Source organism: Engystomops pustulosus, chromosome 3, assembly GCF_040894005.1.
Source record: "Engystomops pustulosus chromosome 3, aEngPut4.maternal, whole genome shotgun sequence".
Taxonomy (NCBI): Eukaryota; Metazoa; Chordata; class Amphibia; order Anura; family Leptodactylidae; genus Engystomops; species Engystomops pustulosus.
This window is the reverse complement of record NC_092413.1, coordinates 153,862,484-153,877,317: the sequence shown is the minus strand read 5'-3', so window position 1 is coordinate 153,877,317 and position 14,834 is coordinate 153,862,484. Positions and strand designations below refer to the sequence as shown.

At 42.8% G+C, this 14,834-nt stretch overlaps 1 protein-coding gene across 6 annotated transcripts in view; it reads right to left on the bottom strand.

The window, feature by feature from the left end:
- OPA1 (OPA1 mitochondrial dynamin like GTPase) overlaps positions 1 to 14,834 on the bottom strand; it is a 93,082-nt gene that overhangs the window by 24,611 nt on the left and 53,637 nt on the right. For 5 of the 6 annotated variants that reach the window (XM_072142626.1, XM_072142629.1, XM_072142628.1 and 2 more), the window contains 9 exons: positions 14,239 to 14,354; positions 12,720 to 12,784; positions 10,163 to 10,239; positions 9,363 to 9,528; positions 9,092 to 9,244; positions 8,304 to 8,412; positions 7,738 to 7,817; positions 7,426 to 7,566; positions 6,163 to 6,279 (listed from right to left, as the gene is read on the bottom strand). In XM_072142626.1, coding sequence (XP_071998727.1) covers positions 6,163 to 6,279; positions 7,426 to 7,566; positions 7,738 to 7,817; positions 8,304 to 8,412; positions 9,092 to 9,244; positions 9,363 to 9,528; positions 10,163 to 10,239; positions 12,720 to 12,784; positions 14,239 to 14,354 — 1,024 coding nt within the window. Of the gene's footprint in view, positions 1 to 127; positions 5,263 to 6,162; positions 6,280 to 7,425; positions 7,567 to 7,737; positions 7,818 to 8,303; positions 8,413 to 9,091; positions 9,245 to 9,362; positions 9,529 to 10,162; positions 10,240 to 12,719; positions 12,785 to 14,238; positions 14,355 to 14,834 lie in introns of those variants that run through there. The other variant, XM_072142632.1, reaches the window with a different exon arrangement.

Here is a 14,834-nt window from a genome sequence, read left to right as displayed (position 1 = left end):
CAGGTCCTCTTTAAAACATGCTTGGCCTATTAATATCCCACAGCCTTGTTAAAGGAAAGTGCACTGTAGAATTATCAATATTATTTTATTTTTGATACCCATTAATTCATTTATATAATGTAGGCTGTTAGGGTGTTGTGATTCTTTTATTATTATTATTAGCACATAAAAGATACACACTATATTTTAATAGGGAGAACATTTTGGGCTGTGACATTACCAATTATGTTTATTTTTGTATGTGTGTTTTAGGGATACTTTCATTCTTAACATTTTCTGATTTTTGAATACTTGGTAGGTCTAGCATTATGAAATGACCTGATAACAGTACTCTACAATATTTTTGGTGAGGGGTGGTCAGAGGGAAGGCCACCTTTCGACTAAGCTTGAATACTAAGAGCTGCAGCACCTGAGGGGTTAAACTTTCCAGATTAGTGTTCTCTCTCTGTGTCATCTGTGTCAGTGGCATCTGCTCTGTATGGCACAAGATCGGTTCAGTTCCTGTGCCAGTACTTTACTATCATTTCTATCTCTATTGCTGCATTCACACGCGGTATGCCCGCCGTGTGCTGGGGAGGAGGAGGTGGTCCCTCGTTCCTCCATAAGAAACAGCGGCGCACGGCCACACACCAGGGAAAAGATAGAACATGCTCTATCTTTTCCTGGTGTGCGGTGCGGAACGGTGCCACACGTGAGGCACCGTACCACTGCCATGCCACCATTGCCGTCTATGCGGACTTATATGGGGATGTATATGCGGCCGCATGTACGTCCCCACAGACGGCAGTGTGAATGGACCCCAAGTTAGATGACAGGAAGGGGTTAAGGCTGAATACTTGGTTTAGTACACAAATAGTAGCAATTATGGTATATTTTACATAGGAAAATGCAATGTGTTTTTGTGCAGATCATACTAAGTATTGACAGTTGTTGTTTTAAAATGTTTATTGATTTACTGAATTAAAAAAATGTAGAGATTTTCTTTAAGAGTTTTTTTTTATAGATGAAAATCTCTGATGTGATTATAAGTAATGGACAACAAAGACAATTTCCTAATATTTATATTACAATTCCCTCTTTCTGTTCTGTAAATAAATTATATATTTTTTTCCCCAACTTTTTTTATTCATATGGAATTATGTTATATTTTCTTTGCCAACTATATTGTCATTTGTAACATATAGTCACATTGGTATATGATGTATTTTATTTACATAAAATCTGAATCATTATTCCCTACTGGTAACACCTGACAGCATTTTCCTGTGGATCGCCGCTGCTGGTGATGTCATTGGGAGTGGGATCTAAACAGTTAAAGCGTAACTGTAAAGCTGTAATGATTTTACCATAGTGATTCCCCCTTTGAAAACAAGCAGAACGATGCCTACTTTGTGCTGCTCGTCCTTTTCTTTCCAAAGTTCTGGCATTTCCTGTTCTGAAAGTGTTTGGCAAAAATCTTTCTCTCTAGAGGAGAAGTGGGCGGAGACTAATATCTGTCAGTCTATGCCATCAGGCTGAGGCCAGCTAGCTTGCCAACACATCCCATGATACCTTGTGTTCTCTCTCAAAGTAATTTAGCATTAAATACATTTAGCTTCCAACAAGTAAATCCACTGAACACTGCACAGTGCATATTCAGGATGTATATGGTGACAGCCTGGCAGCTTCTATCACATGCAGGAGCAGGGAACATGTACAGTACATACATGATGTATATGGTGACAGCCTGGCAGCTTCCATCACATGCAGGAGCAGGGAACATGTACAGTACATACAGGATGTATGTGGTGACAGCCTGGCAGCTTCTATCACATGCAGGAGCAGGGAACATGTACAGTACATACAGGATGTATATGGTGACAGCCTGGCAGCTTCCATCACATGCAGGAGCAGGGAACATGTACAGTACATACAGGATGTATATGGTGACAGCCTGGCAGCTTCCATCACATGCAGGAGCAGGGAACATGTACAGTGCATATTCAGGATGTATATGGTGACAGCCTGGCAGCTTCCATCACATGCAGGAGCAGGGAACATGTACAGTACATACAGGATGTATGTGGTGACAGCCTGGCAGCTTCTATCACATGCAGGAGCAGGGAACATGTACAGTACATACAGGATGTATATGGTGACAGCCTGGCAGCTTCTATCACATGCAGGAGCAGGGAACATGTACAGTACATACAGGATGTATATGGTGACAGCCTGGCAGCTTCTATCACATGCAGGAGCAGGGAACATGTACAGTACATACAGGATGTATATGGTGACAGCCTGGCAGCTTCCATCACATGCAGAAGCAGGGAACATGTACAGTACATACAGGATGTATGTGGTGACAGCCTGGCAGCTTCTATCACATGCAGGAGCAGGGAACATGTACAGTACATACAGGATGTATATGGTGACAGCCTGGCAGCTTCTATCACATGCAGGAGCAGGGAACATGTACAGTACATACAGGATGTATATGGTGACAGCCTGGCAGCTTCTATCACATGCAGGAGCAGGGAACATGTACAGTACATACAGGATGTATATGGTGACAGCCTGGCAGCTTCCATCACATGCAGGAGCAGGGAACATGTACAGTACATACAGGACATGCAGGAGCAGGGAACATGTACAGTACATACAGAATGTATATGGTGACAGCCTGGCAGCTTCCATCACATGCAGGAGCAGGGAACATGTACAGTACATACAGGATGTATATGGTGACAGCCTGGCAGCTTCCATCACATGCAGGAGCAGGGAACATGTACAGTGCATATTCAGGATGTATATGGTGACAGCCTGGCAGCTTCCATCACATGCAGGAGCAGGGAACATGTACAGTACATACAGGATGTATGTGGTGACAGCCTGGCAGCTTCTATCACATGCAGGAGCAGGGAACATGTACAGTACATACAGGATGTATATGGTGACAGCCTGGCAGCTTCTATCACATGCAGGAGCAGGGAACATGTACAGTACATACAGGATGTATATGGTGACAGCCTGGCAGCTTCTATCACATGCAGGAGCAGGGAACATGTACAGTACATACAGGATGTATATGGTGACAGCCTGGCAGCTTCCATCACATGCAGGAGCAGGGAACATGTACAGTACATACAGGATGTATGTGGTGACAGCCTGGCAGCTTCTATCACATGCAGGAGCAGGGAACATGTACAGTACATACAGGATGTATATGGTGACAGCCTGGCAGCTTCTATCACATGCAGGAGCAGGGAACATGTACAGTACATACAGGATGTATATGGTGACAGCCTGGCAGCTTCTATCACATGCAGGAGCAGGGAACATGTACAGTACATACAGGATGTATATGGTGACAGCCTGGCAGCTTCCATCACATGCAGGAGCAGGGAACATGTACAGTACATACAGGACATGCAGGAGCAGGGAACATGTACAGTACATACAGAATGTATATGGTGACAGCCTGGCAGCTTCCATCACATGCAGGAGCAGGGAACATGTACAGTACATACAGGATGTATATGGTGACAGCCTGGCAGCTTCTATCACATGCAGGAGCAGGGAACATGTACAGTACATACAGGATGTATATGGTGACAGCCTGGCAGCTTCCATCACATGCAGGAGCAGGGAACATGTACAGTACATACAGGACATGCAGGAGCAGGGAACATGTACAGTACATACAGAATGTATATGGTGACAGCCTGGCAGCTTCCATCACATGCAGGAGCAGGGAACATGTACAGTACATACAGGATGTATGTGGTGACAGCCTGGCAGCTACTATCACATGCAGTAGCAGGGAACATGTACAGTACATACAGGATGTATATGGTGACAGCCTGGCAGCTTCTATCACATGCAGGAGCAGGGAACATGTACAGTACATACAGGATGTATATGGTGACAGCCTGGCAGCTTCCATCACATGCAGGAGCAGGGAACATGTACAGTACATACAGGATGTATATGGTGACAGCCTGGCAGCTTCCATCACAAGCAGGAGCAGGGAACATGTACAGTACATACAGGATGTATATGGTGACAGCCTGGCAGCTTCCATCACATGCAGGAGCAGGGAACATGTACAGTACATACAGGACATGCAGGAGCAGGGAACATGTACAGTACATACAGGATGTATATGGAGACAGCCTGGCAGCTTCCATCACATAGAGGAGCAGGGAACATGTAATAAGTGGTAGAAATAAATGGCATAAATAAACCAGTTACATGCAGTATATAGCCTGTGCTGTATGAGCACTAAAGGTTAATAGCGTATCTGCACAGTGCACAAAGTGTCATTGACAAGGTGGGAGAAGGGCTGCAGCATGAGGTGCAGAGACAGACCGAGAGAGTTCTGTAGTAACACAGGCTGGGATGGTGGGGCTGATAGGGAACAGGGTTCCCTATCTGGTCCCTGGAAGGCTTCCTATTAAATATATAATAGGGAGCCGTAGGCTAGTCAATCAATCAACCCACACCCCTCCACTTTAACCCAATGGTATCAGTTAAAGGGGACGTGAAGAGCCAGTTAGGGGCGGGTTAAGTGAGCCATCGGCTTACTGGTGGGAGCCGGCTCCCGACGTCCAACAACACATCACTAAACTCTGAACTACGGACTCACAGGGCTTATCAGCACATGGAGAGGAAGCAGCTCCTGTAGCACTGAGATAATCTGAGAGTTCTAGCAAGGAAACTGCTGTGTGTAGGTAACAAAGATAATAGACAAAGTTGTTTTACATGCCAAGAGCTATTGATTTGTGGGGGAAAAAAAAAAAACACTTTACAGTTACTCTTTAACACCAGCACCGAGCGAGGATGTTACCAGGCAATGTGCTGTGAAGGTGATGTTCTGCACATTGCTTGATTTTCCCAGAGATCTGTTTTGCTCTTTTAGTTAGTCCCTTTATCTAGGCCCTTTTTCATTTTTGCGTTTTGATATTTCCGTCTCCAACTTCAAAACTCTATAACTTTTTATTTTTTCATGTAAGGAGCTGTGTGAAGGCTTATTTTCTGCGTAAGAAATTGCACTCATAGTGATGGTATTTAATATTCCATGCTGTGTACTGGGAAGCGGGAAAAAAATTCCAGATGAAGTGGAAATGGTGAAAAACAGTCTTGTGGGCTTGGATTTCACGGCTTTCACTGTGCGCCCCAAATGACATGTCTACTTTATTCTTTGGGTCGGTCCGATTACGGGGATACCAAATTTGTATAGGTTTTATACTGTTTTTATACATTTGCAAAAATGAAAATTTCCTGTAAAAAAAAAAAAAAAAATTAATTTTGCCATCTTCTGCTGCTAATAGCTTTTTCATACTTCGGAGTACGGAGCTGTGGGTGGTGTCATTTTTAGCAACTGTACCACCTTTTGATCACTTTTTATTGAATTTTTTATATTTTTCAAAATGGCAAAAAATTTGGGTTAAATGTAGTGAAAACCTTTATTATATTTTGATAGATCGGCATTTTCGGACATGGCAATACCTTATATATTTATGATTTTTACAGTTTATTTATATGACTTCTAGGGAAAGGGGGGTGATTTGAATTATTTTAAATAAAAAAATATTAAAAAAAATATAAATATTTTTTTGTTTTTACTATTTTTCAGAACCCCTAGGGTACTTTAACCCTAGGTTGTCTGATTGATCCTACCATATACTGCCATACTACAGTATGGCAGTTTATGGGGACTTTTCTTCTCATTCATTACAATGGGCCCATGCGCACCCAAAGCTGGACGGGTTAACACCCGTGATCGGTAAGTGTTTGCTTCCCATGAGCCCTTTCAATTCACCCGCAGCCGACCCCTGACGTACTAGTACGTCACGTGTCAGCAAGGGGTTAATAATCAAACACTTATCAGGCTTCAAAGGACATCTACCAGCAGATTCCGGGTGGTAGACTTTTCATATAATCATGCTTGTTACCTTATAGGCCGTGGCTTAGTCATATTGCCAGCACTCTTTTTCCATTTTTCCTTGGCTCCGGAATAAGTAGAAAAAAACACTATGTGAAAAATTTGTAAATTAGCCTAAGGCGCTCAGGCTTACACCAACAGAGCGCCTCCTGGCTCTGCCGTCAGTCATCTGGTGGTAGATGTCCTTTACATTTCATAGTACAGTAATACATGGGATTAAAAGCACAAGCTCTTACCTCTGAATCTACAAAGTGCCTCTGATAGTAATAGAAACCTCTTCTACACAGATTACAGTGACCAAGAGCGGTTTTTAAGAAATGCCTTCTGTACACCTGGTGCCATGTGTCTTTAATCTGAAAAATACAACATACACATGATCAGAAAAGGATTGTGAAGCACATTTATCAGTAATAAATTTTCACCCATGGAAGCCGTCACCATGAAAATTCAGACCAAATCTCCTATTATACAATAAAGCAGAATTGAGCAGATTGAGTCCCCATTCACATCTCTGTTAGGTCTTCAGTTATTTGCATGAGTTAAAGTGAGCCAAAACCAGGAGCAGAAGCATTTCCAGCGACTATACAGAAGATATAATGGAAACACTTGAACCTTGTTCTGTGGATTTGTCTTAAAAGAACTCAAAGAAGTAACTGAAGACCTAACGGAGATGTGAACATGGCCCGAGCGTGAAAAGATTCAGTATCACCTATTGATTAAATTGCCAGCCTGTTCTGTGCTAAGGAATAAACTGGACAGCAACATTCAATAATCACCATCACTCGTTGTATTATCATATGCTGATAGAGACTAATAAACCCTCTAGGATCACTTACTAAAGTAAGCAGCTCCCTAATCCTACCCAAGGTATAGCAGTGTTAAATCGCCAGCTTTAGAAAGGAGATTCCATATCGTACCTGAGGGTGCTAGTGGTTTAATAGTGTAAAATCTGGTGGCAGGTTCCCTTTAAGCTTATTTTGGGTCACCTATAGTGTTACTTAGCCTATAAAAGTGATACTCATGAAGAAGTGCAGAAAACAAAACTGCTCTAAGAATAAAGGGGGAATGGGGTAGTGGAGACTGATGGCAACAATCTGGGTAGCAACAAATGCACATTGCGGGTGCACTAAGATACAGACTTACATACATTGCAAAAACCAACTTTATTCTTTATGAGCACTTATAAATAACAGGTAAGTTTGTTAACAATATTATGGGCCGAGTAAGCCCAAGGGTGCCATAGTTAAAGTTAGGTGATAGATGCCTTACAAATAACTGCAACTGTTCTCTATTTAACTCAGATTTTTCAATGTTACCACATTTTTTTAAACTTTATTTGTGAAACATTTGGAGTGAATAGAATTTAAGGCCTTTTTATTCACACTGAGCAATTTAATCCTGAACAGTTGGGTGACTACATAACATCTGGCAGCTATGTTTTAGCAACATTACAATATGAAGAAAACCAGTATTGTTTACTGCTTTATTTTGGTGCTCACCAAAACTGGATCCACTTCTACTGCACGGGCTTCTAGATTCTTTCTTACAGTAGTGACTTCATCACTGGCAAGGTATGCAGGATGGTCTTCATTTACTCTCAGCATCTTTTCAAGTTCATTTTTTGTTTCATTTCGTGTATGCTATAATAGAAAAATTAATATTACAGATCAAGTCAAAGGGTTTTCCCATCTTTAGGATATTAATGACCTGAATGTATTAGTTGTATATTACATATACTACGAATATAACCAGAAATAGGAATTAAATTCCTAATAAGTTAGTGGCTAATTTAAAAGTTTCTATATTGTTACCTGTTCTGGAGTACGAGAAATCCAAGAAAACCATCTCTCTTTCCAATCTGGACCCACCATATCATGGATGACAGATTCAGCTGTAAAGGAAGACCAAATTATTTAATAGTCCTATACCCCTCCTGATTCTCATGCCCCAGTAAATGTCAGCCAATAATACATGCGTAATTATGTGGTTAATAGATAAAAGATCAAACAGGTCTAACTCCAACATGACAGTAAGGCCCCGTGCATAAACGTCCCCAGTCAGAGGAACCTGACCCGTGTGCTGGTCAGATCCAACGGACAAAGCACAGTGCAGTGAATGGGAGTCCTTGGATTATTGTGAAAAAAGATATCCCTTCCACTGTACTAGCACATATGTCCATTACTAAGGACTGAGCAGGTTCATATGCTGGGTGCCCAATATCGACATTCCATCCCCGAACCAAAACCAGGGAAGGACACAGCAAATAGGGAAGTTATATTTGAAAGAGTTTAATCTATGTTCTTGGCCTGGTTTTTGCTCTGAATAACCGATGCAACAAAGTGATGTAAACTGGGTCCAACAGACTTAAAAAGCTTACTGTCTTTTAATCGACTTTTCAAGGTATCCTCCATAAAATGGATTGCTGCATCCCACTGCTGCTTATCCGAGATTGAACGGTCTTCTAAAGCATTGTGCTGGATAACCCTCTAGAATAAAACAATACCATCAATGTATTAAAATACAAGGATAATGTATATGAACATAGCATGATTTCTGAACACACTTTCCAAATGCAAAAATTTTGTAAAACAACCACTCAACTACCAAGTATATAAATTAGGTGCCTCCAGAATTATGCGGACAATGAAAATAAAGTTGTCACATTAGTTAACACATACCATTTAATGACAGCAGATTTTAAAAATGTAAGAGAAGGGTCAGAATTTCATTCTCATTTACAGAGGCCAGCAGTGCCATCGCAACCACAGATGCATACCTGCAAAACTTAGTTTCAGGCACCGGGTCCTCCCTCCTACCGAGCGACATATTTGCTCCACGAGGCTTAGGGGGATGCCATCCATTGCCTCTGCTAAGCGCAGGATGAAAACACGTAGCTTGCTACGTCTTTCCACCTTGCATTTTTTGATGGATAGGGGGTAAACCTCCGTCTGCTACTATTTGTCAATGTATACCCTAGGCGTATATACGTCGGGTGCTTTCCCGACGAATACGCTTAGCGATACAAAAAACGCGGTGTGAACCCACCCTAAGAGGCAAATTATAACTTGATTGAATTCAGAGAAAGAATTGCACCCATATCAGACACACTACTCCAGTTATTTAAGTATAAAGCTTTTAATGTAAAGAAATGGAAAAATAAAATACCAAACTATCCTCCGCCTGCTCATTCCATTTATGTCTCTTTATGCTTTCTTCTTTCACTGCCTCCTTTAACTTGTCAAATATGTCATCATGTTCTTTGCCTTTCTGTTCAGTCATAAAGCGGGAGAATTCCTGCTGAAGGGTTTCCCAGGCCACCTAAAAACGGAGAGATAACACTAACGAAGGAGGAACATGCTCGAATTTTTCTGTTTCAGTGCATTCAATCTATTAAAAACATGAACAATAGCAAGATGGTAAAACAATATATATTAACCTCCACTGCTTTATTAGGCAGCTGCTTGTCCGTCCACTGCTTCAGCTTGATGTCTACGGTGGTATTAAAAGTTCCTGAGTTCATGGTCTGGGCTGCTGGAAGATAGATGTTCTCAATGACATGTGTGGACACTCTTTCCCATAGAGTCTTCTGCAGAATCTCTTCCCTGTTGAAAACAAAATATTAATATGGAAACTCCATTATGGCCACAAGCTGAGAAAGTATACTGCCCCACCACCTTCAGTGGTGCACTAGCAATCATCATATACATATTATATAGCGCATTACATAAAAGTGTGAGCCAAGATGCATCTTTCACAACTTAAAGGGGTTGTCCGAGTTTTGATAAAAAAAATATATGTGGCCGGGAGCGGGCTGACTAAAATAACAAAGCTGTACTTACCTCCCGGTGCCCTCCCGTATCCAGCGCTGCTGTCGCTCCGGTCTGGGCGCCATGTAAACAAACATGGCCGCCGGAGCAGCGCTGCATTCAGCTTCCGGCCGGACACGACAACCTTCCGGCCCCCATACACAATGCTGTGTATAGGGACGGATAGGCGTACCCGGCCACGGCCGGCCGGAAGCTGAATGCAGCGCTGCTCCGACGGCCATGTTTGTTTCCATGGCGCCCGGACCGGAGCGACAGCAGCACTGGATACGGGAGGGCACCGGGAGGTAAGTACAGCTTTATTATTTTAGTCAGACCGCTCCCGGCCACATATATTTTTTTTAAACTCGGACAACCCCTTTAAGATGATCCATGCATCTAAATAAAGTTACAAACCATGTTAAATCCATACCAGTGTTTTGGAGTAACTTGGGTAAGGCTTATTACTTCATCAAGGATTTCATTTTTGGCTTTTTCAAACAATTCATTCTAAGGGGAGAGGGAAAGGGTTAATTTGGTTACTTTTACAACCTATTTATCATTGAACTTGAACCTACTTTTCCTACAGACCTACACCTACTTTTCCCAAAACCACAGAAGTAATATAAATGTGGCACAAATTATATTTTTATCACAGTTTTTGAGCACAAATAATAATAGAATAACATATTTTGCATAGTATATCTCCCCCTTGTAGCCATTACTTTATATTTTAGCTTTGCAGCAGGTTACAATCTTTATAGAGACTGCAATAAAAGGGAGATAAATATTAAAAAAATAAATAGTATGAGAGACTAGCATAACCTCCAAATTAAATGTCCCGTCCTCATCCTAAGCCAGTGGTCCCCAAACTACGGCCCGCGGGCCACATGCGGCCCGCGGACCATTTTCATCCGGCCCCTGCCGCTTGGAGCGCCAGCAGCTCCCGCTGCGGAGTGCAGGTCGCGGCAGTCGGGCAGGAGCCTCCGTCCGGACAGGAAGCTCCTGCCCGTCCCTTAATAGTGCTCGATGCGGCCGATGTGTCCGCTCGAGCACTATTATTACAGGTGGAGCGATGTGGCCGGAAGACAACCCCGGCGCACATCGCTCCTTGTACCTGGCTGCGCGGCCGCGTGATGACGTCATCACGCGGCCGCGCACCCCTTCCTGACCGACAGCAGCCCGAAGAAAGAAGACGCGGGAGCCGCTGCCAGAGGTGAGTATGGTTTTAATTTTTTTAACCAGCAGCAGGGTACTATATAAAATGATTAATGATGGAGGGGCAGTATGGACAATAAATGATGGAGGGGCAGTATGGACAATAAATGATGGAGGGGCAGTATGGACAATAAATGATGGAGGGGCAGTATGGACAATAATTAATGGTGGAGGGGCAGTATGGACAATAAATGATGGAGGGGCAGTATGGACAATAAATGGTGGAGGGGCAGTATGGACAATAAATGGTGGAGGGGCAGTATGGACAATAAATGATGGAGGGGCAGTATGGACAATAAATGGTGGAGGGGCAGTATGGACAATAAATGATGGAGGGGCAGTATGGACAATAAATGGTGGAGGGGCAGTATGGACAATAATTAATGGTGGAGGGGCAGTATGGACAATAAATGATGGAGGGGCAGTATGGACAATAAATGGTGGAGGGGCAGTATGGACAATAAATGGTGGAGGGGCAGTATGGACAATAAATGGTGGAGGGGCAGTATGGACAATAATTAATGATGGAGGGGCGTATGGACAATAATTAATGATGGAGGGGCGTATGGACAATAATTAATGATGGAGGGGCAGTATGGGAAAAAAATTAATGATGGAGGTACAGCATAGGAAATAATTACTGGTGGGGGGGGGCAGTATGGGAAATAATTAATGGTGGGGGGGGCAGTATGGGAAATAATTAATGGTGGGGGGGCAGTATGGGAAATAATTAATGGTGGAGGGGCAGCATAGGAAATAATTAATGATGGAGGGGCAGTATGGGAAATAATTAATGGTGGGGGGCAGCATAGAAAATAATTAACGAGGGTAGCAGCAAAGGAAATAATTAATGGGGGGAGCAGCATAGAAAATAATTCATGGAGAGGGGTCCCCGTATATTTAAGAATTAATTGACCCAATTAATTAATTCATTGCGCCAATATATAAAATAGTTCACAAGGGGGTGCAGTATATTAATTGAGGGGGGTCCCAGTGTATTACGAATGTGGTCACATGTACCGCTATTTAGTTTTAAAGGAAACCTACCACTTAGTATGGCAGGGGTAAGCTGTAAGTACGGAGCACCAGCTCAGGGTGAGCTGGTGCCGGTACTTACTTTCGTTAGTGTTAAAACCGCGGTATCGCGGTTTTAACACTTTTTAAACTTTAGGGCAGAAGGGGCTTCGGCGCTGCGCGCGACCGTGCGCGCGCAACATCTCCGCTATTTCCTATGGAGGCGCGCGCACGATCGTGCGCACGCAGCGCCGAAGTGTCTTCTGCCCTAAAGTTTAAAAAGTGTTAAAACCGCAATACCGCGGTTTTAACACTAACGAAAGTAAGTACCGGCACCAGCTCACCCTGAGCTGGTGCTCGGTACTTACACCTTACCCCTGCCATACTAAGTGGTAGGTTTCCTTTAAACTTTAGTCCGGCCCTCCAACAGTCTGAGAGGGACCGTGAACGGCCCCCTATGTAAAAAGTTTGGGGACCCCTGTCCTAAGCAGTACAAACTGTCTGTCATTGAATTGTTGCCCCTAATTATTCCGAAGATTTTGACCTAATCTACATTGCAAAGTTGCAAGTAGGCTGCAGAGGACACTGTGAAGCCAATGTGTCCAAAAAAAAAAAGGAATGTGTCATGTTTTTCTACCTACAGAAAATGCATTTATAACAAAATCTTAATTATATTTCTGATATACTCCTTTTTAACATATTATATTAGACTCACTCATATATAAATGATTTTACACAAATAACACTATAAAGGTTACCCTGTCGAGTTCTCGCAATCGGGGGTAGTTATTCTTCCACTCCGTCTCCAAGTTAAAGCGAGTTGCTACAAAAAGAAAACATAATTAAAGGACACCTGTCATGAGGTCTGTGTCACTAGTCCTGTCACCTCTACCTGCTGGAGCAGCTCACAAGGATCCCATCCCAGCCTTTATCTAGTTATTTCATACATTATTCATTGTAAAATCATCTATTCTTTATCATGTAAATGAGGCTGGTCACATGGTCAGAGGCAGTGATGTCACTGCTGTTACCCCTCCCCTCTCCTCCCCCTGCTCATGTCTGTGTGTAATGTATAGTAAAGCATGGCTAGTGTGTGCTGCATTCTCCTAATATACAGGTGAGAGACACAGACATCAGCTACACATGTACCTGACATGTTCTGCTATAACATGGCTGCCTGGAGCTGCTGTATCTCTCCTATACCCACACACACAGGCTGCAGGGGCGTGGCCACCAGCACCAGGAAGCACATCATTATACAGCCTCACATCATTATACAGGCTGTCAGTCAAGCACTGGGGGTGTGGCTGTGCCTCCTACTCATGAATAGAGTGGACAGCTTGAATATGCTAATGCTTCATTGGACATTTCACAGGTCATTTGCATACAGCTTTAGGACCTCATGGCTTAGGTTTACAGGCATGTAGAGGGACAATGAAGGGATAGAGGCAATGCTCTCTAATGGCAGTTTATGAAAATATATTTAGTTTAGGGGGGTTATTTTGCATGACGGGTTCTCTTTAAATCTGATGTAACAAGCACTTTAAAAGTGTATTCATTCATGCCACATCCACCATCCTTCAGTTATTTATGGCATTTGCAGCAAGACTGGGGGGAGTTCATTAAGACATATTAAAATTCCCTCCAGCCTTTTAGGAAATAATAGTAATTCCTTTATTTATATAGTGCACACAGATTCTACAACATTGCACAGAGCATGCCAAATTGATCCCTGTCCCTAATGGGGCTCACAATCTAATCAACCTACCAGTATGTTTTGGAGTGTGGGAGGAAACCAGAGGACCCGGAGGAAACCCATGCAAACACGGAGAGAACATAGAAACTCTTTGCAGATGTTGACCCTGGGACTAGGTGCGCAAACTTGCCAGACTATAGTAAATCTTGCATCCCGCACATTCACACCCCTGCCTTCCAAGTGCCCCCTAAAACACCCAGTGGCATGTGGGTCAGAGAAACCAGGGGGAGATTCATGTGCCTTCTCAAGCATAATGAATCTCCCCCACTCTGTCTAAATCTGCATTGATCCAACAGCAGATGTTTTTCATACCTTTGTATGCCAATATTCTTAAAATAATTGAAAATAACCATTGTAATAGACTGTAAGCTCTTGCGAGCAGGTCCCTCACTCCAATTTTATCTGATCATGTTATTGTTCTGTAACGACTTGCATATGTATACCAAGATCTGTAAAGTGCTGCAGAATATAATGGCGCTATATAAAGATCTGGTTGGTCACCACTTGCTCGGTTGCGTTACCTTTGAAAGCATCAGCTTGTTGTTCAACTGAAGCGCGGACCATCTTCCAGAAACAATCAGAAACTGCAAGACTTAAATTCTTTGTAGTCACCTGATGAGCCTTCAGCATCCCTTTCCTAGAAAGAAAACCAAGGACAGCAATATTACAACGATGACAGCATTCCATGACATCAGCTTACCAGATGTTGAAAACCGTAATGTAAAGATGAACAAAAATGTACCAAGTTATACGCATGACTAGCCACAGACTTCAAGATGCCTTAAAGGGAACCAGTCACCACAATTTTCCCAAATACAGCTAGTGACATGGCGCCTTCTCACCATTCAGCACTTCATGTCATGTGACCAGGGAAATGTCATCTAAGACCCCTACACACTAACATTTTCACAATGTATGTATCTGATGAAATGAAATCACAGCAGCCTTCATGGAGGCATGGGGAGGAGTAGTAGGCCATGGAGGCTGCTGTGATTTCATGCTATCAGATCATTTTATCACATCGGTAGCTCCTCTTGAAAGACTAGTGTGATCAGATGCCTTGGGTTCAAGTACCCTAGGGGGTCGAAAAGTAGTTAGTAGTCTAAAAACAATTTAA